The 27,452-nt window shown below is 36.2% G+C and overlaps 2 protein-coding genes across 4 annotated transcripts in view; both read right to left on the reverse strand.

Moving 5' to 3' along the window:
- Positions 1 to 208: 208 nt before the first annotated feature.
- Positions 209 to 7,333, reverse strand: cyb5r3 (cytochrome b5 reductase 3). 2 transcript variants are annotated; one of them, XM_067391765.1, is made up of 9 exons: positions 7,195 to 7,333; positions 6,769 to 6,891; positions 6,599 to 6,671; positions 6,406 to 6,512; positions 6,194 to 6,323; positions 5,835 to 5,918; positions 5,664 to 5,749; positions 2,104 to 2,203; positions 209 to 1,141 (listed from the first exon to the last, which is right to left on the reverse strand). In XM_067391765.1, the coding sequence occupies exons 1-9, from the start codon at positions 7,210 to 7,212 to the stop codon at positions 969 to 971; spliced, it is 894 nt and encodes a 297-aa protein (XP_067247866.1). In that variant the 5' UTR covers positions 7,213 to 7,333; the 3' UTR covers positions 209 to 968. The 2 variants fall into 2 exon arrangements, with proteins under 2 accessions (XP_067247866.1, XP_067247867.1); XM_067391766.1 differs by lacking the exon at positions 209 to 1,141 and adding an exon at positions 1,154 to 1,366.
- A 1,866-nt stretch (positions 7,334 to 9,199) lies between these two features.
- Positions 9,200 to 27,452, reverse strand: part of btbd11a (BTB (POZ) domain containing 11a) — a 148,085-nt gene continuing 129,832 nt past the window's right edge. Inside the window, exons 10-17 of one of the 2 annotated variants that reach the window (XM_067390962.1) lie at positions 25,666 to 25,889; positions 24,522 to 24,700; positions 22,038 to 22,143; positions 21,261 to 21,363; positions 18,404 to 18,485; positions 18,153 to 18,221; positions 17,649 to 17,762; positions 9,200 to 12,095 (exon numbers count right to left, since the gene is read on the reverse strand). In XM_067390962.1, the coding sequence (XP_067247063.1) occupies positions 11,874 to 12,095; positions 17,649 to 17,762; positions 18,153 to 18,221; positions 18,404 to 18,485; positions 21,261 to 21,363; positions 22,038 to 22,143; positions 24,522 to 24,700; positions 25,666 to 25,889 (1,099 nt within the window). In that variant the 3' untranslated portion in view covers positions 9,200 to 11,873. Of the gene's footprint in view, positions 12,096 to 17,648; positions 17,763 to 18,152; positions 18,240 to 18,403; positions 18,486 to 21,260; positions 21,364 to 22,037; positions 22,144 to 24,521; positions 24,701 to 25,665; positions 25,890 to 27,452 lie in introns of both variants that reach the window. The other variant, XM_067390961.1, reaches the window with a different exon arrangement.

Here is a 27,452-nt window from a genome sequence, read left to right on the forward strand (position 1 = left end):
ATCAGTGTACCAACCTGTAGATTAGAAGCATGCAACATTCTTGTCGTGCAGAGAATTCATTTCAGTGTGAATGATCTTTATTTCTCTAAAGTGGAACCATAAGGTAAGACTGCACAAAAAAAAAAAAAAAAAAAAATTATATATATATATATATATATATATAAACAAATGTAAAATTATTTCACAAGTGTGCTGATTTAACAGTCATTTTCGTTATATAATGCCAGCAGGTGGCAACAACAAGCGACTCACTGAACGAGTCATCTAATAATTGAGCCGATTCGCTCAAAACACCAAATTGACTCAGTAACAAAACAAGTGAGTATATGAACAGACATTTTAGATCGACCAACACAAATATTAGCAGAACTGTTTTATTGTATTAGTTGTTGCTGAATAAACATTAAATAGACATTGGTTTTGGTTGACTTTTTGTGTGAAGATTATTACAGAGAGCATTTTAACATATTAAACAGCCTGAAATATACATTACAAAAACAATAAAGAATATACACTTCTATTGGTCATTGCAAAAATATTGCAAATATGTTTTGGTCATGTATATGAACTGCAAACAGGTCGCATCCAAAAATATAATTTTGGTGGAATAGTTAAAAATATCGGTTGAAGTTGCATAATTAAGCAAAAATGCAAGTGTAAAATCATGTTAAATAATTTCATTCCAATATCATCCTGCATCTGATGATATAATGCTACAATAAAATCAAATAAAATAAATGTTGCTTTCATCAAGGCTTAAAACACACAACTTCTCCATGACTTAATGGCAGGCACAACTTTATGCATACAGAGGTTTCTCAAGAAAACAGTCGGTACATTTTGATATAAAGTGCCAGATAAAAGCCATATAGGTATTCGGCAGGTGGTAGCATGGCTATAATGTTGAGTGAAGCTGCACTTCTTTAATGCAAAACCTCTTGCGTTCAGGTTTCACAGGTGAGATCCTTCTAGAAGATGAAGCGCCTGTCAATGGAATGGCCCACCTTGTCCAGGCTGGGGTTGCAGGCGAACTGAATCATGGGAGGAGGTCCGCACATGAGAATGAGTGTGTCATCTCCGGGTGGAGGAAGCTGGTTCTTCACCATGTCCTCACTGATGAAGCCTTGGCTGTACTTCCAACCTACCACATGAAGTTGATTTATTTCAGCTTGTCACCTTCTGGTTGATTTATTAAAGAGTTAGTTCACCCAAAAATGAAAATTGTTATTTATTACTCACCCTCATGTCGTTCCAAACCTGTAAGCACTTTGTTCATCTTCAGAACACAAATTAAGATATTTTTGATGGCTCAGTGAGGCCTGCATTACCAGCAAGATCATTTCCTTTTTCAATGCCCAGAAAGCTTCTAAAGACATATTTGAAAACAGTTCATGTGAGTACAGTGGTTCAACCTTAATACTATAAAGTGACAAGAATACTTTTTGTGTGCCAAAAAACAAAGTAGCGACTTTATTCAACAATATCTAGTGATGGGCCATTTCAAAACACTGCGTCATAAAGCTTTACGAATCTTTTGTTTTGAATCAGTGGTTCGGATTGCATATCAAACTGCCGAAGTCACGTGAACTATTGAAATTTCAAAACACTTATGAAGTAACGAAGCATCGTTTACTGAAATCTCGTGATTTTGGCTCTGTTTTCGAAACAGAAGATTCGTGAAGGTTCATGAAGCAGTGTTTTGAAATCACCCATCATTAGATATTGTTGAATAAAGTTTTTTTTGGCACATATAAAGTATTCAAAATTCAAAATCAAAAACATCTTAATTTGTTTTCCGAAGACCTTCGTAAGGGTGTGGAACGACATGAGGGTGAGATTTGTGTGAACTAACCCTTTAATGTCTGGTTGAACTAGAGTTAGCCACCTAAACCAGTGGTTCTCAACTCCAGCCCTTAGGACATTTTGTATGTCAGTCTTATTTAATGCGTTAGGAGAGAGCTCCATGAACTGAACTGAACTGAGCGTGTCAGATATGCAAAATGTGCAGAGCAGTGGGTCCCATGTACTGGAGTTGAGAACCACTGACCTAAACTGAAGTTGTTCTTTGGCTAAACAGCATCTGCAAAAACAAGACGTTCTTACCGTCTGGAGCTCTGTCGACGGTGTACCACAGCTTAAAACGTGTGGGGTGATTGACCATGACCTCTTCTAACTCATCCTGTAGGAGAATGTCTTTTTCGGTCTGTTTGAAGATATAAAAAGTAGTAAGTGGGAATAATTCTTAGTTTTAAATACTTGCCAAGACAACAAACAAATTGAACCAAAGAGTGGTTGTGTGTCTTTATGTCTATAGGAATTGTACACACTTTAAACATAGTTTTGGTTTATAATTAGTACATCTATCATTTAAATATATATACAGGGCTTGACGTTAACACCCAACAAATGTGGGGGGATTTCAGCAGTGGAGTGTAACGCAATCAACTCCTAGCCACTTCGGCGGGTTGAATTTTACATATAATACATACATTGTTTGATTGTAGTCTTTTAAAAAGGCATCTGAAATAACCTAAGTGCAATGTAGTGCTGCCAAAAATATAGATTTTTTAAAAACTGAAACGTTTCCAATTCTCATTTTTCACAGAACAGATACACGGTTAGTGTGTAATGTTGCTGCTTGAGCATAAACAACATCTGCAAAGTTACAACGCTCAAAGTTCAATGCAAACGGAGATATTGTCTTTTAAATTTAAATGACTACAAACACGACCGGTGGCATGTGGAAGCGGAAGAGTTGTGTACACCAGACGCGAGCGACGTGTCAAAAGATAATAGAACCCATTGTAATCTGTGATATTTTCTATACTGGATGCGGTGCTGAAGACAGCTTTCAGAATCTACACAAGTTCAATGCTGGATTTGCACAAAGGCTTTTACTGAAAGAAGTAGTTCCCACTTTAAAAGCAGAAGCTGCTGTTTATTGGCTTCAAACTGTAAGTACATTTTTTTGTTTGTACATGTCTTTTAAACGTATAGTTCTGTTGCTATTTTTGGTTGCATCAAGGACATATACAAAGAGCAACTTGTTTTTGCTTCGCTAGCCAGTTAGCTAAATTCTACAAACACCAACAAACTTCTATGTTCATACACAAACGGTTGTTCATTCTATACATTAAAAGCTAACTTTAAAAAAATGTGACTACTCAATCATGTATTCGGCTACAGTAAAGCTTTAATCAGGATAAAACCGTATATTGAAAGCTAACAAACAGCAGTGACAGCATATCTAAAAAAATGAAATACCATTCATAAACGTTCTTTAAAAGCCGCGATTGCAGCTTGACCCTCTTCATCTGGGTCTGATTCGGGGTCAATTTGATACAGCAATATAGACGCTATTATTTACATTTTCACTGAAGCAACAGATGGTAAGGGGCGTGTCCTTTCCAGACGCTTCAGCGATACACTGGGCCAGCTACCAACCTGCTGACCAATCTGAGCACACTGCGTAATTTGGAGGGAGTCAAACGGCTCGTTCATATGACAGTGGAAACAGGTGTAGAATAAACGTAAAATATATGAAAAATACAGCGTTTTCAAAAAAATTAAGCATTAAGACATGTTAAACTGTGTCCCAAGAACACAATCAAGCCTGGAAAAAAACCACTTAACCACCCCTTTAAATTGAGTTCCTTTTCCCTGCTACAGTCAAATGCACACAAAATAACGTCAAAATGCCAATGCCAAACTCAGTCAGTTATGTTTTAAGTGAACGTAAACAGTTGAGAAAGAAAACGCATGTGTAATGCTGCGCTCACACCAGACACGACTTGTGTGAATAATAAATCGCGCTATTCGCGCATAGTTGGACGCTTGAACATTTTGAGTTTACTCGCTTCATTCGCGCATTAAAGTCCCTTCACAACAGACGCGAATTCGCATCACGAGAGGGGCTCTCCCGCTCCTTTATGTGTCCCAGACTCTCCCACTGCTTTCTGCACACTTCCTCTGAATAAACACAACTTGTCAGTGGGGAAATAATTGTAAATTACAGCGAATAAGCTCAATTGGTCATCTTTAGTTGGCTTGTAGTCTTTATATATATATATATATATATATATATATAGCTCAAATTGAGTAAAGACCGTTTTTCACAAATTATCAGATTGTCCGACTTTCTCACTCACTTTCTTTCAAACACGATCCTTTTTATTTCTGTTTCTATAAATGTATGAAGATGTACAGCGACAATGATTTTGTCCTCCATTGTTGTTCCGAATTTCTGCCTCAGCTCGCTACGTCACATCACTACTAGAGCAAGCTCCTGGTTGGTTAACGCGGTGCGGAAATTCGCCAAAGTTCAGATTTTTCAACTTGCGGCATTTGCGCGAATCGCACAATTCACGCCGCGTCATTCGTGCGAATCGCGCCGCAGGATGTCAATTCGCGTCTTTGCATTGACTTAACATGTAAATCACTCGCGCTTACCGCTTCATTCGCGTCCGGTGTGAACGCACCATAACAGTATAATGGATCCGTGCATCAGGTTTTAAAGTGACAGCAGCCTAATATACATGTTGCCAAATTATGAGATATTAAAAATATCTATATGGCAGTTTTTCCCCGTGGTATCGATGTTAAAATTGTGGCCAATGAAAATGCTGAGTAGCTAGTGACTTTGGAAAACCACTAGCCACTAGTGTCTGGTACGCAAGAAAGTTAATGTTAAAGGGGCTCTATGTAATAATGGCACCCAGTGTTCAAAATAGGTACTGCAGTCCAAATTCAAAATATTGTTTGGCCCGCCCCCTCGTTCAAAGACACGGGTTGCCAGCAACAATAGGTAGCGCAATTCACAATGAAAGCTGAGGAGACTTACACACTGTAAGCTGATGAGTTGATTTATCTGTGTATTAATATGCTATTGTTCATAGAGATTTTTAGATGGATGCAGAAGCTTTTTAGGTCATGTAGAATCTGCGATTCTCTGACCCAGTTTGTTTGTTGGTTTCCATGGTTGCAATACGCGGTCTTTTCGGCCAACTGGCAACCTGTGATGTCGAAATACTATTGGATAAACTGGCAGCACACAGTTTCGCACAGACCAAAACAAGGACAGACATCCCGACATATGTCTGTAATATGTATAATATCTGGCTGTAGCATTGTTTTTCTGAGAAACAAGTAGGTGAACTTAACATGTTTCCTAAATATCTGCAAACATATTGGGGTATTTTTATGTTTTATTAAAGTAAAAATCTTACATAGAGCCCCTTTAAGCTCTGTATGTATATACAATCAAACCAAAATGTATTCAGACACCTTGAACATTTCATTCATTAATAGTTTATTCACTATAGTTAAAAAAAAAATGGTGATAAAATATGACAAGTTAAACTGTCATAAAAAATTAATCTTCATTATGTCAGATAACACTTAAGCAAAACATGGTCAGGTCAAAGTGTCTGAATAATTTTTGGTTCCAAATTTGCATCAGTTTTACTGGTAGTGCACTGTATGAAGAGTTTTTGGGTATAAAATGTCAGTTTACTTTATTTTGCTATCCTCACTCACATAAATGAACTATAGTGTCCTGCACCCACCAGTAAAAATATATCAAAAATAAATACATTTTTGGTTTTACTGTAAGTCAGACAAACAAAAATGTACATTTAAAGTAGAAGAAAAAAAACTTTGCTCACTTGGTTTGCAAAAAGTAAGTAACACACGGTCTCATCCTTTGGATCTTTCATGATTGCTTTGATTATCTGGAGCATAGGTGTAATGCCTAAAGAAAAGGAAACAAAGGATTTTTTTGTATTGCGCTCCAAAAACTGATATAACAATAAAATGCATGATGATAATGTGCTTACCTGTACCGCCAGCGATCATGCCAACATGTTTTGCGGTTTTCATCACAGGGTCTGATTTCTTATCAGGTTTGATGGCAAATGATCCTGCAGAAATGTTGATACTGTAATTCACAACCATTTCGAAATGGTGTTATAATGTTTATAATAATCAGAGTACTCATAATTTCATTGCTTGCACAGCATGCTTTTTCAAGATGTCCTCGCTGTTGTAGCACTGTGATTGACATGAGTAATGAAATCTTTAGTATAAGCTGCGGGACGAGGTTTGTGCTGAACTGGGTTTGGGGTGGAAAAAAGTTCATTTTTCAGTTGGTTTTACAGCTTTTCTCTGACTCTTAGTGGATTTCAAGACTACAAACCTTTGCCCTTGTAAACCAGCAGCCCACTTGGTCCTCTGAAATCAATTGTGTCACCAATACGAAGGCTCTCCAAATATTGAGACATCTTCCCACCCTCTGGAAATTTTGGATGGACATTTTTGTAGTATATCTAAAATAAATGAAGCAATTAAAAGGCATTTTAATATGAAAATCTGTATGTATTGTACAGCAACATGCATTGTATGGTATACCTTCACAACGAGATCAACGAAGCCCTTGTCATCATCACTAGACACAGGAGTGTATGGCCTCACCACAATATTGCCATCAATCTTGGCAGACAGGTAGATGTGTTGCCCTGCAAATGCAATAATTCAGCATATGTTAAAGTTGGCCCATGAACAATATTCAAATGCACAATGACAGCTTATCTACTGCACTCACCAATAGGAAGTCCAAGAACATGATCGGGTGATTTTAAAGCAAAGCGAAACTTTCTTGTGTCATGGCTGATAATCTTAATAAAAGAGAGAGACCGAGTTAAAGCAGCTGATGCTGAGGAAAAACTTACCTATGCGCACAAGTTAAACAGTCACATTTTAAAACATCCTCACTTCTTTGTCCACAAGGCGCAATGGATACTTCACATTTGGGTCTTCAAGGGTAATGGCAGGTCTTTTCTTGCCAAAGAGCCTCTGGAGCAAATCAAACACGAATCGAAGGCTACCAGAGATGAGCTACAGAAAGGAAAATAAAACGGCGTTTTCTAAACAAGCAATAATATGGTTCATATACAAACGTGTATTGGGCGTGTGCTGCAGAAAAAGGCTAAAAAACAAACTTAATGAGTGTGTGACGCACAACAAACTGGATACAATTAGCATTCTTTCAAGCGATGAAATGGTAATGAAACATCTATATTATTGAGATTATAGTATGCTACGGCTTCAAAATACAGTTGCGTGCTGTACAAACAACAAAAAAAAACTATATATGGAACAACGACGTTGCAAGCATGCATTTAATATATAGATACTCACGTTGATGATGAAGGACATTTTCTTCTGCAGTGTTTACACAGAGACTATCAAGTAACGAAGACGGGAAATAACACTTACAGGCTAAGAATACTAGAAAGTTAGCTGACTGTCAAAACTACAATCTCTTCCTGAAAAGGGAGGAGCTAAATGCTAGTGATCACCAGACGGCGACAACGTCAACATGCAAGTTTTGAAATTATTATAATACAGCCAAAGGTAAATGATAAGAAACATGAATGATTGGTTCACATGTTTAATTTCACCCATGTGAAAAAATACTATAGGAAATACTATAGTGTTTTTGAACCATACTATAGTAAAATACTTGAATTCATTTGTTGTGGTAATTCTATAGTTGCTGTGATAATATAACAACTATAGAAATATAAACAAAATACTTTACTTAATACTGTACTAAGTTTTCTACAACTATAGGGTATATTATATACAATTACTGTAGTAAAAACTAAAGTATACTACAGTATTTATTACAGTTTATCAGTTCACTATAGTTAATACTGCAGTATGCTGTAGCATTCATTAACAAAGTGTTGTAAATACTATACAGTATACTACAATTTACTATAGTATGGTTCAAAAACACTATAGTATTTACTATAGTATTTTTTCACCTGGGCAGTCATGTTCGAAATAAATATCAGGTGAAAGGTGTATTGATTAGTTTAAATGCATGTCAACTTAATGCTTGCTAAAGGGTTAGTTCACCCAAAAATGAAAATTCTGTCATTTATTACTTACCTTTATGCCGTCTTAAGAACACAAATTAAGATATTTTAGTTGAAATCCGATAGCTCCGTGAGGTCTCCATAGGGAGTAATGGACACTTCCTCTCTCAAGATCCATAAAGATACTAAAACATATTTAAATCGGTTCATGTGAGTACAGTGGCTCAATGTTAATATTATAAAGCGACGAGAATATTTTTGGTGCGCCAAAAAAAACCTAAATAACGACTTATTTAGTGATGGCCGATTTCAAAACACTGCTTCAGGAAGCATCGGAGCACAGATGAATCAGTGTGTCGAATCTGCTGTTCGGAGCGCCAGAGTCACGTGATTTCAGCCGTTGGCAGTTTGACACGCGATCTGAATCATGATTCGATACGCTGATTCATTATGCTCCGAATCTTCCTGAAGCAGTGTTTTGAAATCGGCCATCACTAAATAAGTCATTATTTTGGTGCTCCAAAAATATTCTTGTTGCTTTATAATATTAATATTGAACCACTGTACTCACATGAACTGATTTAAATATGTTTTTAGTACTTTTATGGATCTTGAGAGAGGAAGTGTCCATTGCTCCCTATGGAGGCCTCACGGAGCCATCGGATTTCAACTAAAATATCTTAATTTGTGTTCTGAAGATTAACGAAGGTCTTACAGGTGTGGAACGGCATGAGGTTGAGCAATAAATGACAGAATTTTCATTTTTGATAACTAACCCTTTAATTCTTTAAATTTAAATATTAATTATTATTGCTGCCTTTCAATAAAATTAGAGGTTGGATTCTGCCGTTAAAATCCAAATGGTTATGATTCCCCCATTCCCAACATTGCTCATAAGTAATGTTAGTGCAATCTACAACTAGATTTAGAATATAGCAACACATTTGTTTAATAAAATGACTCATTTAGCCCAAAGAAACAAGGAAATGTTATGATTGTTAACACTAATAAACTTATGTATTTAAAATTCTAAGTGGTGCCATATAGAAAGTTATTGCACATATGCCCTATATTTGACATATTGCTTTAATTAGGCCTATATTTTACATTAATGTTTGTATTGAAATATTTTATATTCTACCAAGGATACAACTGTGCTAGATGTTGCGTTTTGTGATCACTATGATATAGAGATTTTGGCTTATTTTGAGTTTTGATATTGTCATTGGGCTAGTTTTGTTATGCAGACCGTTTCAGTTAATACAAATCCGGAAACACTCCAAATAACATTCATGTTTTCCGCTAAAGTTTTGATTTGGGCATATAACATTGCAAACTCACCAGTTTAGTCTTTCCAACATGATCTCTAGCTAACCAAACCTCTTTACTTGTTGAGGGCAAAACTTTCACCCACATTCTCAGTGAAATAACAAACAAGCTCTGTTGAACACACTTAAGGTGCCAATCAATCAAGACTCGACAGTTTATCACAGAAATTTATTGACGACCCAACACAGTGGTCAATCGTGGTCATTTCTATTGACTGTACACAAATGCATGTCATTGAACAACTGTACTGTAGCACAAGTGTAACATTCTTGTTTTTTCGATTGTTAAACTCAACCACGTCCCTTATATTTACACCAAGTTCTATAGATATTTCTCTATATATCTTTTGTACAATGTACAATGTTTCAATCAGGTGAAATAATAAGAGCAAACAAATTCTGTTAGACTCTGATCCAGCCAAAGCATGCAGGTTTTTGTCTAAAGTGTGCATTAGTGGAGTTAAAGCAAGTTTAACAGCCTTGAAGCAGAAAAAAGCTGAAGCCAAGAAACACAGAGCAAGTCTCTTTTTATGTGAGGAGGTATACAGCTTTTACGAACACTTCATGACGTTGGCCTCTGCTTTACATTTGGCTACATGGAGAAGCATCCATGCTAAGCACAAGTAATAGGTCTGATGAGAACACGGACCTTGCATGGACATATTTGTCTCAAGTATTGCTTTCACAAATCCTTTTTTTTTTTTTTTAACTGAACACATATGGTGGGGTTTGCTGAGGACATTGCAACTAAGCAGGCCCAATCTTCAAAATGACATGAACATGATTTATCCTTGTCTGTTTTTGTGTTAGCTCGCCAAAGCAATGACATTTTGCAAATGCAAGGAAATCGATACAGTTACATGACTTCTTATCACAAAATAGCAGACAGGGATTGCACAATAAATGTACTTTGTAAGAAAATAAAGTAACTATACTAAGTTTCTTTAAAATAAAATCTTCACAGTTTTAAATTATTTGCATCATGATATTGTCAGCTACATATCGGTAAACTATGTATTTCAATTGTTCGTTTTAAATTTAGTTATAATTCAACCTTTCATTTTACATGAGGATGTTCATAACCAAGTTGTTCCATTACTGTACATGAAATAAAAATCATACAACAAAACAGGACTCTTGGACAGCACTACCAGCACGTTATGCGTATCTAATCGGATAGTCACTACTCGATAAATGAGTATTTGGTGAGATTTTGATGTAATTTCCAGAGTCTTTGGATGAAATGCCATAAATATAAATCTGTTACTTTGGGTTCAGCCTGGTCAATAAAATCTTTTGCTGGTAACACCATACGTCCAGTACAGTTCCTAACTTACCAACATCCTGAAGGGTTACGGACGAACACAGGAAAAACCGGAACATGCACACTAAAAACAGCTTGTTTTGAGCTGGCTTCACATTTTTCACATTGAACAAAAGCAGTACAGCAGGTGAGGACTGGGGATTTGTACATTGGGCCACGAAGGTAGCGACCAGTGCAATGGCATCTTTCATAACACGATTTAGACAGACTTGCAAGCAACGAAGACCTTAAAAGACCATAGAGTCCTGCACAAAGGGCATTAGCAAATAATTCTGCATCCACTAAAGGAAAATGAGCTCCTGTTTTTATGTATTTTACAAAAGTTTCAGACTGCGAAGGACCCATGCAGATTATTCAACACAGATCGTTGGTTACACGACCCCAAGGCAAAGATGAACTGCTCAGTTTTAAGTGTACTAAGCACAGTGGTACATTGGAGGGTCATTAAAACGTGTGGGCTGAAACGAATAGCTCAGAACTAACGCACTGGTGGACATGATGAACATTTGGTGAAAAGAATAAACTAAAAGGGACAACTCAAATAAGTTTAGTCTACCATTGCTTGGATAATTTATGTTGGCAAATCCCTATTCCTTAAAACCGCAAAGCTTAAAACACAAGTGCTAGGATTTAAACAGCCGGCATATTATTGTTCAGTGACACAAATACCAAAAGTTGTAATTGGATGTGAGTATTATTAAGTATATAAAACACCTCAGTTTTAAAACTCTACACCTAATGGATGTTTTTGTCCAACTTGAAAACAAATGCTTAGGAAACTTGATGGCAGCATCACCTACCGAACTTAACATGCATCGCTTGCTTAGCGTTTAGTGTCACTTGGAGGGAAAGTTACACAAATTCAGGGTTCAGAAGGCAGGCTAACAATATTACATCAATTGGAGAGTAATATATATCTGTGTGTGTGTTACTAAAACTGTCCACAGCGGATAGCATGGCGACAGTTCCACCTAAAAATGAAGCAGACCCAATCCGCATGCATCGCCGAGGCAGTGATGACATCAGAAGCCATGGTTTCCCTGGGCACTAACGTTGGTTGGGCGTGATTAGCTTCTCACAACGTTGCTAGAATGTTTCCACAACATAACGTAGCCCTTGGAATGGTATGAGTTCAGCAGGCTGACGTTTCTGCAATGTTGTGGAGATGTTAGCCTGTTCATTTAAACGCATCTCTTGGTCTTCCCTACAGTACATCTCGTCGGGTAGGTGCTAGTCATGTTGGCGGTGATGTTTAAAATGTCTCCAATTGGTTGGCACACAATAATGGAGCTCTCGATGAAACCGCTGTAAGGAACAGTTGGCGTGAGTTTGGCGAAAGTGTCACACGATGGAGCCCTTGGAGGTGGAGAGATGGATGGAGCGGATCCGCAGGGCCAGGGTTCTCTCGAGGTCATGGAGGACGTCGTAGGACGGTCCTGGACCGGGGCTCTCTGCAGGAACCTCATACAGTAGCTGCTTAAAGTTCTCCAGCTCGATCAGGAGCACCATGTTCTTCAGGAAGTAGCCCTCGATGAAGGCTGCCAGCTCCAAGGCCCCCAGGAACTGAGGATGTGTGGGACGTAATGACAAGGTGAGATTTTACATTCCTAATAGAGCTTTCAACAATATTCTAATGCCTATTAATGTCTTGTAATTTTTCCTTAAAGGGTTAGTTCACCCAAAAATGAAAATAATCCCATAATTTACTCACCCTCAAGCCATCCTAGGTGTATATGACTTTCTTCTTTCAGCCGAACACAATCAGAGTTATATTAAAAAAATATCCTGGCTCTTCCAAGCTCCACATCCATTAATCATAAAAGTAACCTATATGGCTCCAGGGGGTTAATAAGCCTTCTAAAGCGAAACGATGCATTCTTGTAAGAAAAATATACATATTTATAACTTATAAACTGTAATCACTGGCTTCCGGTAATGGCCGTACACGAGTCTAATTCCGGTGGAAGAGTGACCTCTGACCCAACGTATGACGTACTGATGAACACTGAAGCGAAGAGGATAGAGCAAAACAAAACACCAGTCACAAATTAGAAGTCTAAAACGAGAATTTTTAAAGAGCAATATCGGATTAAAATGAGACGAGATTTCTCGTCGCGGTGAAAAGCTGTCTCGCTATATTTCCATAACAGAGTGTGAGGTTTAAATCAGGATAGAATATGCCACTGCTACACAGCAAAATCTCCAGAGTTAAATCAACTCTGCTCAGAGTGCATATGGTCCCTCTCTAAATAGTGTTAAAATAACACTGAAGCAGAGTTAAAGTTAAAAAGATAATTAAACAATTAATGAAGTGATGATTGTGCATTAGTGATGAACACCTGCTGTTAACAAGCAGAATCACTGAAGAAAAGAGAAACACAAGAACTACAACTGACTTCAGTCACAGCCTTATTAATTGCTTAATTATCTCATTAACTTTAACTCTGTTTCAGAGTTACTTTAACACTATTTAGAGAGGGACCATATGCACTCTGAGCAGAGTTGTTTTAATTCTGGAGATTTTACTGTGTACGTTTGCATTACACCTCCACTGTCATTTTGCTTTTTAATAAAAAAACAACCATTTAATTCAGTTGGAAAATGGACGCTTCAATCCCATCCAGCTCATCCAACATGAGCTGCAGAGTCGTAGTGCAACAGGAATCAGAGTTCCCTGATCACATAACGAGAGTAACTGACAAGATGACTGACAAGACCATGGCGGAGGATTCGTTGTACCACAGAGCCTAAGCATCTGGCAAATGCGCTCAGCACAACCGTTCCCTATTCACAGAGTACGCGCCATTGCAAAAACGAAAGCAAAACACGAGCACACATTCAAATGCAGTTTTAATACCCCACATTTTAAAACCAGCTCCCTGATGCATGCAAATATCTCCCAATATGAAAACTTTCTTAGGCTGGGCTGTGTAGTTGTAACCATCTCTTAGCTCTGTATCATGCTTGAAGAAAGATTTGGTCTCTATTTGCACTTTGTATATTGAAAGAGTATGGTTGCACTTATTGTTTGCACTTAATAAGACTAAGAGAAAACTGTTATTCATTTTTATTTATACTGTTTTTAATTTCTATGATCAATTTGTGGAAAGGAGTTCAGTTAGGAGGTCTTTGTTTCAGAAGTGTCAAAACCTTTTATTGTTCTTGAGTTTTGTCTTTTACTACATATGATTATTCATACTCAAAGTAGAAGTGAAATGACATGCATTACAACATGATTTGAACATTTCAAATGCACTAGCAGACTATTTTTTTTTTTTACTATGTACACTGTAAAAAGTAATACACTATATCTACTTCATAACATTTTGGCAACAGATTACAAGCAATATTATAACAAATAGAACTGAGTTAGAATTAATCAAATTAATTCCTTAAATGTCAACCATTTAAAACAAGTGAAATTTAAGTAAAATGTAAATAAAAATTGCAGAATCACTGAAGGAAAGAGAAACACATAAATTAACAGAGGTTTAGATGCTGATGTTGATTTTATTTAAAATATTTGGTCACCATTATGATGATCAGTGTTTCAGTTACTTGGGCAGTGTTGCTCTTTACCTTTTATGTCAGTTTGTGGTTTTTGTAATGGTGTTTGTTAATTTTACACATTTAAATTGTTGACTTTTAAGGAATTAATTAATCTGATTAATTCTAACTCAATTTAATTTAATTAACAGTATTGCTTGTAATCTGTTGCCACAATTTTATTAAGTTGATAGAGCGTATACATTTTTACAGTGTATTTCGTTATTGAGGATTTCTTAAAAATGCTGTGTAAAAATCTTGTCGCGTTCTTGTGTCTCGTCTCGTGAGCTAACTGTCTCGTCACACACCTAGTCGGAGGATTTCAATATAAGAGAAGAGGAACTTGAGTTTGTTGCCCAGCCCTATTTGTTTGAACCGCGAGAGGCGTCTACTCTCACCTAAGCTTACGCTACTCCTAGATCCTGAGCCGGGCCGATATTTCCCGCCACCGTCCTTGGGCCGGGCCGGGTCGGGCCCTTGATAAAGCACGTCACGTGTCATGCGCAGCGTCTCGTCCACTCGCACTCGCAGTCTCGCACGCGTGACGCATCACACCTGCTGTGCGTGCTGTACTATTCAGTAGCTTAAAGCCTCGTTTACACTGCACGCGTGTGCGACGCGGCTACCGGAGCTGATTCGCGGCTACTCTAGTCAATGCTCGTGTTTACACCAGCCGCGCCGCGGTGCGTTTGAGAAGCGTCCCAGAAGGGGCTCATTGCGCCGCTTCGCTAAAGATAGGCGCCTCGCCTATTTTTGACGCGCAGCTCAAATACAAAATAAAGTCAAAATAATCCTGTAAACTCCTGCTGATATTTCACATCACTACAATGACAGAAACTGAAGACAAGAGATTCGAAGTTGAAAAACTTGAAATTTCTTTGTTTTTGTTGTCCATAACTGGAATTTTAAGTGTGTTAACTTCATCTGTATGGCTACAGCAAAATAAAGTATGGCATAGCAATAAACACAATCAAACCGGACAAAATATAACCATTTAGCCATTAAAAACGTGAAAAATTTAACGAAAACAATGTTGGCAGGCAAATCGTGGTCTCGCGAATCCAGCCGCTTCGCTTCTGAAATGCTTCTGGTGTGAGTTGACACCCCTCAGAAGACGGAACAAAACCTTGTCAGAGCCATACGAACAGTGTAAACGAGGCTTAAGTACAACATGGAGCTTGAAGAAGCAAAGAAAAAAATTAAAACAGGAGAATTAACTTTGAGCAAGTCTGGAGGAAAATCGGAGGTATGGAAACATTTTAAACTAGTTTTAATAAACAAACAACGCAGTTTACATGCTTCTTCCTTGTCGTATTATTCATTAAGATAATAATTAATAAATGCACGCACAATTATGATGCATAAATGTTACAGATATGTTTACTATGCACAAACAAATGCTTTTCAACTTACATGTGCAAAATTCAGAATTAAATGAATGTGCTGCAATTTGTACAAAAAGAGAGTCTTTAGTCTACGTGTTTTAGCCATTAAATAAGCACATTTAGTTTCAAGTTTAAGTTTTGTTTTGAAGAAAGATTTTCTTTAAAGTGAATTTCGTTTAGTATAAATTGTATCTTAATTTTAATACATTTTTCATCATCCAATTACCTGGATTTAATACATAAAAAGCAATATAGCAGACAATGCAATTATGACATGGAGGCGCCGGCGCGCCGCGGTCACACACCTTTTGAAACTGGTAACACACGCTGTCACCGAATTTACAAATGCACATCTTGCTTGTTGCTCACACACATATTAGGCTATGTTGAAATAACAATATGTTGAAGTAACATTATTAATAATAATTAATCTTTAAGAATATTTGATTGAATGCTGAATGTTGAGCTTGTTCAATTTAATAAAATTAAAACTTTAATTATGATAATTAAAATAATTTAATATTTAATATTGAGTGGCCAATTTTTGCTCATTTATTAATAGTATTTATATAATTTAGCCTATATAACTGCGCAGCTCCCCCCTGTAGCCTAAATGATCTAGCACAGCAGCACCTGCGTTAAAAAAAAAAAAAAAAAAATCTGGCGCCGCCCCTGGTTATAACGGCCCACATATTAAAAATGGTCGGGTTTAAATCGGGCTCGGGCTCATAATTACAGTGGACGTGTCGGGCCGGGCCGGGCCGGGCTCGGACACAACATGCTCGGGCTCGGGTAGGGTCGGGCTTGATTTGTTGGGCCCGATCTAAGCTCTAGTGTACGCCCCCAATATTTGCATATATTCCAGCCCATGTTCCCAACTTTATGAAAGGCATTAGACAAGGGCAGAACGTCTGGATGTGCACAGCTGAATCAACAGACTAGGTAATGGCAGATGGAGCAATAATAACTGACATGATTCATGATAACATGATATTTTTAGTGATATTTGTAAACTTTCTTTCTAAATGTTTCATTAGCATGTTGCTAATGTACTGTTAAACGTGGTTAAAGTTACCATCGTTTCTTACTGTATTCACGGAGACAAGACACAAGAGCCGTCGCTATTTTCATTATTAAACACTTGCAGTCTGTATAATTCATAAACACAACTTCATTCTTTATAAATCTCTCCAACAGTGTAGCATTAGCCGTTAGCCACGGAGCATAGCCTCAAACTCATTCAGAATCAATGTAAACATCAAAATAAACACTGTACTTACGCGATTACACATGCTGCATGACGAACATTTTGTAAAGATCCATTTTGAGGGTTATATTAGCTGTTTGAACTTTTTTTTATGTTGTTTAAGGCAAGCGCGAGCTCTTGGGGCGTGGAGCACCAGATTTAAAGGGCCACACACCCTGAATTGGCTCATTTCGAATGATGCCCCAAAATAGGCAGTTAAAAAAATGAATAAAAAAAAAAATCTATGGGGTATTTTGAGCTGAAACTTCACAGACACATTCAGGGGACACCTTAGTCTTATATTATATCTTTTAAAAAAAGTTCTAGTGCACCTTTAACAACCCCCTGGAGCTGTGTGGATTAATTTTATGATGGATGGATGCACTTGTTTTGGGCTTCAAAATCTGGTCCCCCCTTCACTCCCATTATAAAGCTTGGACGAGCCAGGGTATTAACTCTGACTGTGTTTGGCTGAAAGAAGAAAGTCATATACACTTAAGATGGCCAGAGGTATACAATGTAAAAACCATGCAGTACTATAACAGTGTACCTCATCTCTTCTTATTGACACATAATTCACACAGCAACTTAGATTGTGTCTGAGGGAAATGGCTAAAAATATCAGCAAACACACCTCTGCCTTCCTTTATTGTCTTTATTTTTTAGTATATTTCTAAAGACTCAAGACAAGCACAGCAAATTTAGCTGTTGACATTTACACAGGTAGACAAGCAATTATTAAAACGGGTCGCATTCTTGTTTGCAAATTGTATTTGTCTAATCAGTGTTATTAACCTCATAAATATGCAAATCAAAATGTTAATCCAGGATTTGACAAATATACAGTGTGCAATATCCGATCCTGACAACACAGATGAAACGACTTATCCAGGGAAATGTATGAATGAAAGTGTAATAGAAAGGAATGTTTCAGAGTACCTTGGCATGTTTGTATATGTCCACGCAGGTGTCGGTGGTGATGTTCTTGGAGCAGATGATTTCACAGTGTCTTTGGAGAGCCTCAAGCTGGAAGAATTTGGCTGAAGACAGGAGCTTTGAAGCAGAGGGACTGTTAATGAGCCAAACTCATCAAGCTTTCAGGTTTATAACGATCAAGAGCAATCACTTAATTAAATTTAAAATACATAAACATTTATCAAAATTTCTGCTGCAGTTCTATGTGCAAGAGAGCCTCCAATCTGGTAAAGATGGAGATAAATGAGAGATTACATATAGATTTTTTTTTTCTCAAAGTGTTTTCTGATGAGAAATCTCCCATACGGCAATAGCCCGTAACTCATTCATTCATCACATTCAACATAATCTCAAGCCATTAATCATTAAGTCATCATTAGTATGTGAGTGCCGATGGTGATGAAAAAAGGTTTTAGGGTAGCAGGAATCATGAGCATTAAGAAGGAAAGAGAAGAGAGTATTTAATACCTCCATAATTTCAGTGTTCCTGATGTGCAGTGACTCAGTTCCGCCACAGTAGAGGTACTGCATTACCAACTGAAACACAACAAACCTCTAAGAAACATTTTAAGACAGATGCTAAGTACTAGTCACAAATGTACAGACACATTTTGTCATTAAGCCGAATTGTGATGACAGAGAAGGGAATTAGAGTAGCGCAGTTTGACTGTAATACCGACATGAGTTTGAGTGGGATTTATGAGTCAGTAGATTCCAACCTGAAAAATGTTGTACTTGACGTGACTGATCTCAATGCACGTGTTCTCAGCTGCTGGTCTGTTTGAGAGCAGAGACTTAAACCTGCAGGTCAGAAAGAGGGAGAGAGAAACAAGAACTTCCTTTAAAAGCTTTAGTTATTATTAAATCAATTATAGAGCTCAGTAAGAAAATCAACAATTTATATTGTAAGATATTCTGAATTGCAAAGCAGTGGCGCGGGAACAAGTTCAAGAGTGGGGCGGGTGTACAGTAGATGAGCAGGCTATTATGTCGTGTCATGTCACTGCATGATAATGAACTCATGAATATGACTTAGCTCATGCTGACATTATCTGCTAAGCCATCCAGTCACTTTGCATGAATTAATATTTTTGCAGACCCTGCAGATTTGCTAGAGTATTTTTACATGAATTTTTATTATTAAACCCTAACCCTAACCCTTGAGATGAAGTAGTACCCATTTCCAAGATGGCTAAATTGAAAGGTTAAAGGTGCCCTAGATTATGTTTTTAAAAGATGTAATATAAGTCTAAGGTGTCCCCTGAATGTGTCTGTGAAGTTTCAGATCAAAATACCCCATAGATTTTTTTTTAATTAATTTTTTTAACTGCCTATTTTGGGGCATCATTATAAACGCGCCGATTTTATGCTGCGGCCCCTTTAAATCCCGTGATCCACGCCCACAGAGCGTGCGCTTGCCTTAAACAGTCCCTAAACAAAGTTTACACAGCTAATATAACCCTCAAAATGGATCTTTACAAAGTGTTCGTCGTGCATGCGGCATGCATGCGTCGGATTATGTGAGTATTGTATACTGTTATTTTGTTTACTTCTGATTCTGAATGAGTTTGATGCTGCTCCGTGGCTAACGACTAATGCTACACTGTTGGAGAGATTTATAAAGAATGAAGTTGTGTTTATGAATTATACAGACTGCAAGTGTTTAAAAATGAAAATAGCGATGGCTCTTGTCTCCGTGAATACAGTAATAACCGATGGTAACTTTAACCACATTTAACAGTACATTAGCAACATGCTAACGAAACATTTAGAAAGACAATTTACAAATATCAGTAAAAATATCATGTTATCATGAATCATGTCAGTTATTATTGCTCCATCTGCCATTTTTCACTATTGTTCTTGCTTGCTTACCTAGTCTGATGATTCAGCTCTGCACATCCAGACGTTAATACTGGCTGCCCTTGTCTAATGCCTTTTATAATATTGGAAATGTGGGCTGGCATATGCAAAAATTGGGGGCGTAAACCCCGACTGTTACGTAACAGTCGGTGTTATGTTGAGATTCGCCTGTTCTTCAGAGATCTTTTAAACAAATGAGATTTATATAAAAAGGAGGAGACAATGGAGTTTGAGACTCACTGTATGTCATTTCCATGTACTGAACTCTTGTTATTCAACTATGCCAAGATAAATTCAATTTTTCATTCAAGGGCACCTTTAACAATTTAACATTACATACAGTCAAACCAAAAATTATTCAGACATTTTTGATATTTTTAATATATATTTACTAGTGAGTGCACTGCGGGACACTATAGTTCATTTATGTAAGTGTGGATAGCAAAATAAAGTTAACTGTGACAAATTATACCCAAAATTTCTTTATCCTGTGGACTACCAGTAAAATTGATTAAAATTTTGTAAACAAAAATTATTCAGCCACTTTGACCTGACCATGTTTTGCTTAAGTGTTATATGACATAAGATTATTTTTTTCTGACACAGTTTAACTCTGAGATCTTGTCATATTTTATTACCATTTTTTAAAAAATACAGCGAATAAACTCTTAATGAATGAAATGTTCAAGGTGTCTGAATACATTTTGGTTTGACTGTAGATATATATAAATTGGATGGATGGATGGATGAATGGATGGATGGATGGATGGATAGATACACTAAAAATAGCTTTAAAAAAACGAAACAAATTTTTTACACAGTAAAATACTGTTTTTCATTGAAACAATAATATACCGTAAAAATAATGCATTTTGGGTAATATTATTTGTCGTTTTCAAGAAACTAGCCTACAGGTTACTTCCTCGAAAATGACAAATAATATTACCCAGAATGCACTGTTTTACGGTGTTTTACTGTTTATTTTACTGTGAAAATTTTTATTTTTATTTTTTTTACATATATTTGTTTAGGATAGATAGATAGATAGATAGATAGATAGATAGATAGATAGATAGATAGATAGATAGATAGATAGATAGATAGATAGATAGATAGATAGATAGATAGATAGATAGATAGATGGATGGATGGATGGATGGATGGATGGATGGATGGAGATAGATAGATAGATAGATAGATAGATAGATAGATAGATAGACAGAAAGACGATAGATAGATAGATAGATAGATAGATAGATAGATAGATAGATAGATAGATAGATAGATAGAACAACAAATACTTCCTCGAAATGACAAATAATATTACCCAGAATGCATTGTTTTACGGTGTTTTACTGTTTATTTTACTGTGTAAATTTTTATTTTTATTTAGACAGACAGATAGATAGATAGATAGATAGATAGATAGATAGATAGATAGATAGATAGATAGATAGATAGACATTTTAAATTTCTCTATTTCTCTACACAAATTTTAATAAAATTGTTGATGTTTTCATGAGCACAAATGACCTTGTTTGAAATAATACCAGGAGCAAAAAGTACAGTGAATTGTAGACTATATTAGACAAGTGCTTTTAATGTGAGCCAACTCACATTAATCTGAACGTGTGTGCTAAAAATAAAGAGCCGACATCTCAAGTTCTGCCACTCCTGCTGCTGTGTAATAAATTCTACAATATCAATACATACCTCGGAGAAGCAGTGAAGAGCAGCACTTTATGGGCATAAAAGGGCTTTCCTTCCACCAGAAACGTCACGTCAGACATCTCTTTATTGTTGAGAAAATGTGGATCTGTAGGATGTAACAAATCAAATGATGAAGTCCCCAAGTTGGAGATGCAGTATTACACAACACTGATTACACAAGCTTCTTCATTATTCAGCAGTAGTCTTGTGTTTGACAGGCTGTCATCAACACATTAAATGAAAGCGCATGAAAGATGTCTGTTCTATGATTCTATGCCTTGCAATAGCTTAACCAAAGCCTAGATGGCACTAGTGTTCCTCCAAACCTTTGTGAGTCAAATGAAATGTAACTAAAAATTAATATTCTTTTTGTCTTCTGACTGAAATGTGTCCTTATAACTCTGTAGTTTGATGAATGCAGCTCACTGCATGGACTGAACAAGTCTACTTCACTAATTAACTCAAATTTGAATCCTTGTGCAGCACAAGTTGATTTGGCCTTTTCTAATGAACTGAATTGACACATAATGTGCATAACACAACAGTTAGTTTTGGTTGTCTATTTTTTTTTATTAGCGAAACAAAAACACAAAATTACTGGCCATATTGTGTCTAAAAAGTAAGTTGCTCTAATTTAAATTCTTGTTAGTAGAACAGCACAGACCAAACACTGTAGCTTTTTTAATGTTGTTTAATTATTGATATCGTTTGCAATATAGAGCAGAAATGGACTCCCTTTTGAAGGCAAACTTAACAAGGCGATGCAACTGACATACTCACCCAAACGAGACGTTTGCTTCTTTTTGATCTCTGTGAGTTTGGGGATTGGGAAAGGCCCGTAGCATTGGGTAAAGATTACTGACAGCTGCTGGCTGATCACTTCATTCTGTAGATCACAAAAAAACACTCGGTGTAGCTAGACCATAAATTCTGTTTTCTAAAAGTAAATCGCATCCAAGCCTACGGTAATAGCAACACGGTACTTATGATGGGCTCTGTAATGAGAGGATTTATCATGTTAATTACAGAGAAAGCTGAAACTGGTGTGGCTGACATTGATTGCCTGTTTGCTCAGAGACAGGGACTGACACGCAGTGATAACAATAATGCAGAGACTTAAGAGGGGCATTAAATTCGAAATAGTGTTGCAAATAATTTAAACAGCAAAATGACAACAAACTTGCGCTGTAATTTTACAGAGACTAAAACATAAACTACTACACTAAAACTAAAACTGTTAAAAACAGTAAAAGAAAATCCTGTCATCATTTACTTACCCTCAAGTTTTTCTAAACCTGTATGAGTTTCTATGAAGAATGTTGTAACTAAACAGTTGATGGACACCATTGACTTTCATAGTATGGAAAAAAAATTACTATGGACGTCAATGGGGACCAAAAACCTTTTGGTTTAGGGCTGCACAACGGTTAATCGTGATTAATCGCTTACAAAATAAAAGTCTGTGTTTACGTAATATTTGTGAGTGTTCTGTGTATAATAATTATGTATATATAAATACATGCACATACATGTATAAATTAAAAATATATATACATGTATAAATAAATATACATATTTATATTTTTAGATTACAAATAAATATTTTATATATATATAAATATAATTTTTTTCTGAAATATATACATGTATGTGCATGTATTTATATATACATAATTAATATACACAGAACATACACATAGATTACATAACACAGACTTTTATTTTGCAAACGATTAATCGCGATTAATCATTGTGCAGCCCTATTTTGGTTATTGATATTCTTCAAAATATCTTCTTTTGTGTTCAACAGAACCAAGAAACTCATACCGGTTTGGAACAACTTCAAATTTTTTTTTGGGTGAACCTTTAAATAAAATAAACCTGAAATAAAACACAAGTTTTAGATGAAAACTTAAAATGATTTCTTCACAATTAACTGAAATGAAGTTGAAGTACTAAAATGACTAAAACTGAAATAAAAATACATTTAAGCCAAATAACATATTAAGGGTGCCCTTGATTCAAAAATTGAATTTACCTCGGCATAGTTGAATAACAAGAGTTCAGTACATGGAAATGACATACAGTGAGTCTCAAACTCCATTGTTTCCTCCTTCTTATATAAATCTCATTTGTTTAAAAGACCTCCGAAGAACAGGCGAATCTCAACATAACACCGACTGTTACGTAACAGTCGGGGTGTACGCCCCCAATATTTGCATATGCCAGCCCATGTTCCCGACATTATGAAAGGCATTAGACAAGGGCAGAACGTCTGGATCTGCACAGGTGAATCAACAGACTAGGTATGCAAGCAAGAACAATAGCGAAAAATGGCAGATGGAGCAATAATAACTGACATGATTCATGATAACATGATATTTTTAGTGATATTTGTAAATTGTCTTTCTAAATGTTTCGTTAGCATGTTGCTAATGTACTGTTAAATGTGGTTAAAGTTACCATCGTTTATTACTGTATTCACGGAGACAACAGCCGTCGCTATTTTCATTATTAAACACTTGAAGTCTGTATAATTCATAAACACAACTTCATTCTTTATAAATCTCACCAACAGTGTGTAATGTTAGCTTTAGCCATGGAGTACTATCAAACTCATTCATAATCAAATGTAAACATCAAAATAAACACTGTACTTACACGATTAGACATGCTGCATGACGAACACTTTGTAAAGATCCATTTTGAGGGTTATATTAGCTGTTTGAACTTTTTTTATGTTGTTTAAGGCAAGCGCGAGCTCTTGGGGCGTGGAGCACCAGATTTAAAGGGGCCGCGTACCCTGAATCGGCTCATTTATAATGATGCCCCAAAATAGGCAGTTAAAAAAATGAATAAAAAAAAATCTATGGGGTATTTTGAGCTGAAACTTCACAGACACATTCAGGGGACACCTTAGACTTATATTACATCTTTAAAAAAAAGTTCTAGGGCACCTTTAAAGGAAAAACTAAAAATTACAAGAGCACATAAATAAATGACTAAAATGAAATATATAAATATAAAAATATAAAAATAAAAGCTAACTCAAAATACTAATAAATACTACAATACTATATAAATAATATTAAAATAACACTGATTGCAGATAGGAGGAGTGTAATAGCTCTGAATTCATACACTTCACAGGAAGTTTCAGAGGTGACTAAAACTCTACACTATGAATGTCTCCTGAAATGATCAGCAAGTAAATAAAGGACTGATACAGGCTCAGGCTGTAATAATAAAGCGTTGAGAACAGACCTTGCTGGCTCGAAGGATCTGGAACATGAGTGGCAATCCGTGCGTGATGAGTTCCTCAGTGTACTCATCTTCTTTAATGCAGCTGAAGTCCTTCAGCAGGCCTTGGATCAGCGGCCGCCTCTGCTGCACGAAGCACGTCCGCAGGGACTCCAGCCACGTGTGCAGGGTCCAGGGCACACCTGCATATGGAAATAAAATATCTATTATAATCAGAATTATATTTACTTCAGAATCGATCCGTAAATTCTCTGTAAGAAGAACTAATACAATGCATATTACAACTACACTACACAAAAAATTGGGGGTCGGTAAGATTTTTTTCATGTTTTTGAAAGGACAGTATAAAAAAGGAAAGGATACAGAGTAAAGCAGTAATATTGTATGATAATAACTAACTGTTTTCTATTTTAAAATGCAATTTATTCCTGTGATGGCAAAGCTGAAATTTCAGCATCATCACTCCAGTCACATGATCCTTCAGAAATCATTCTAATATGCTGATTTGGTGCTCAAGAACCTTTATCATCAATGTTGAAAACAGCTGTGCTGCCTAATATCTTTGTGGAAACTGTCATACAAGAGTCTCTGATGAATAGAAAGTAAAAAAAACAGCATTTATTTGAAATAGAAATATTTTGTAATATTACTTTACTGTCACTTTTGATCAATTTAATGCATCCTTGCTGAATAAAAGTATCAATTTCTTTCATAACAAAAACCTTACTGACCCCAAACTTTTGAATAGTAGTGTAGATACCATCTTTTAGTAGATAAATATGGTGCATAGTGATAGTGACAGGCAAAAAAAACAAAAAAACAATACACACAAAAGATATTCATGGGTAGTTCTAGTAACTAAGGGCCTCAAACATCTTTCAAAGAGTGACTTTCAAAGATTTGATGCCACTAACCTGGTAAACTTTGGCAAGTGATTAGTTCAGCCTCAAAAATGAGCATTATAGAATGAAAAAAAAAAGGGCTTTGTACCTTAACGAGTAAGATTGGAAATGGCAATTTCCACTAGTCCTTGCCATTTTATGCGCAATGCGCATCAGATGCCATCAGAGGCTGAGACTAATCGCTGCATGACAGAAGTGAGCCAGGCGGCAGATGTCTGTGGTAATCGTGCAGTGTTTTTACTAACCCAGGCTGCGGATGTCTATGGTAATGTCCACATGGCCGTGCTCGGCACTGTGGTACATGGCCTCGCGGAGGGCCCTTAGTTTGGCCTTGCCTGTCCGGAGTGTGCCTTCATTCTGTGGTGCTCTCCTCTCTACGACCTCGGAGCCCTCAGCTAGGATCTCCTCCAGAGACAGCACGTCCCCCTTGTCCTTTTCCACCTGGGACAGAAGCTTCCGGAACACGTTCCTGCAGGAGCAAGAGCGTGTGACAAACTCGCTCAGGTATGTATACTCATAGCTCACTCACAAATATATTTACTCACCCGTTTTCAAACCTGCTGTTACTTGTTTGACAATTTTTTCAAAAAAATACACAGACTATTGCATGACTTCAGAAGACTACTTTTGGTTACACTTTATTTTAAAGGGTTAGTTCACCCAAAAATGAAAACCATGTCTTGTCACATGCATGCATTGTGAACGCACATTGAAGACTGATGTGGAAGAAGGGAAATAGTTGAATAAAGTTGTTATTTAGGTGTTTTTGGCACACAAAAAGTATTCTCGTCACTTCATAACATTAAGGTTGAACCACTGTACTCACATGGACTGTTTTAAATTTGTCTTTAGTACTTTTCTGGGCATTGAAAGTCTAAATTAACTTGCTGGCAATGGAGGCCTCACTGAGCCATTGGATTTGAACAAAAATATCTAAATTTGTGTTCTGAAGATGAACGAAGGTCTTATGTATGTGGAATGACATGAAGGTGAGTAATTAATGACAGAATTTTCATTTTTGGGTGAACTAACTCTTTAAGGTGACGTAGTTACATTTTACTTAAGTTCTGAGTAATATTAATTAACTACATGTTCATTAACTACTACTATTACTACTATAGAGTTACGGTTAGGGTTAGTTACTTGTAATTATGCACATTTTACTGTTATTACTATAGTAAGTACATGTAGTAACGTGTAACTATGTCACCTTAAAATAAAGTGTTACCCTACTTTTTATAATATTTTTTACTTTGTCTTTTTTGAAGCTTGATTATGAACTGGAAATTTATACTAGAAAAAAAATATTATTAAAAAGAGCTGCATAAAGTACCCTTAAAATGCTCTTTTATCAAAACACCAGCATATACACTAATATTCAAAATGTTTAGGTCAGTAAGATTTTTAAGAAATAAATGCTTTTATTAATTTCTTTTTAACTTCTATTCATCAAAGAATCCTGAAAAATGTATCACAGTTTACACAAATTATTAAGCAGCACAACTGTTGTCAACATATATAATAAGAAGAAATGTTACTTTAGCACCAAATCATTGATCAAATCGATGATTTCTGAAGGATATTGTGAAGACTGGCGTAATGATGCTAAAAATTCAGTTTTGCCATCACAGGAATAATTTACATTGGAAAATATATTACAATAGAAAACAGTTATTTTAAATTGTAATAATATTTCACAATTTTAATACATTTTTAATTAAATAAATGCAGCCTTGGTGAGCATAAGAGATTACTTTCAAAAACAATTAAAAGTCTTACTGACCCCAAACTTTTTTTTTACATTAGTATAAGTTCAGAATGACATGAACAATTGAATTTTTGTGTGAACTACCCCTTTACGTAAGGATTAACAGTAAAGGTTTTTGTTTTTCAAAAGCAAAAACAATGTCATAATCAGACCGTTATATACAAAGCCATTAGCCATTGAAGATTACTTGCGTGCAATCAGTGGATTGATGAGTACAAAGTGTTTGAAAAAAGAACATTATGAAATACTGTGAGCGCTTCTTTG

This window comes from Chanodichthys erythropterus, chromosome 8 (assembly GCF_024489055.1).
Source record: "Chanodichthys erythropterus isolate Z2021 chromosome 8, ASM2448905v1, whole genome shotgun sequence".
Lineage (NCBI taxonomy): Eukaryota > Metazoa > Chordata > Actinopteri > Cypriniformes > Xenocyprididae > Chanodichthys > Chanodichthys erythropterus.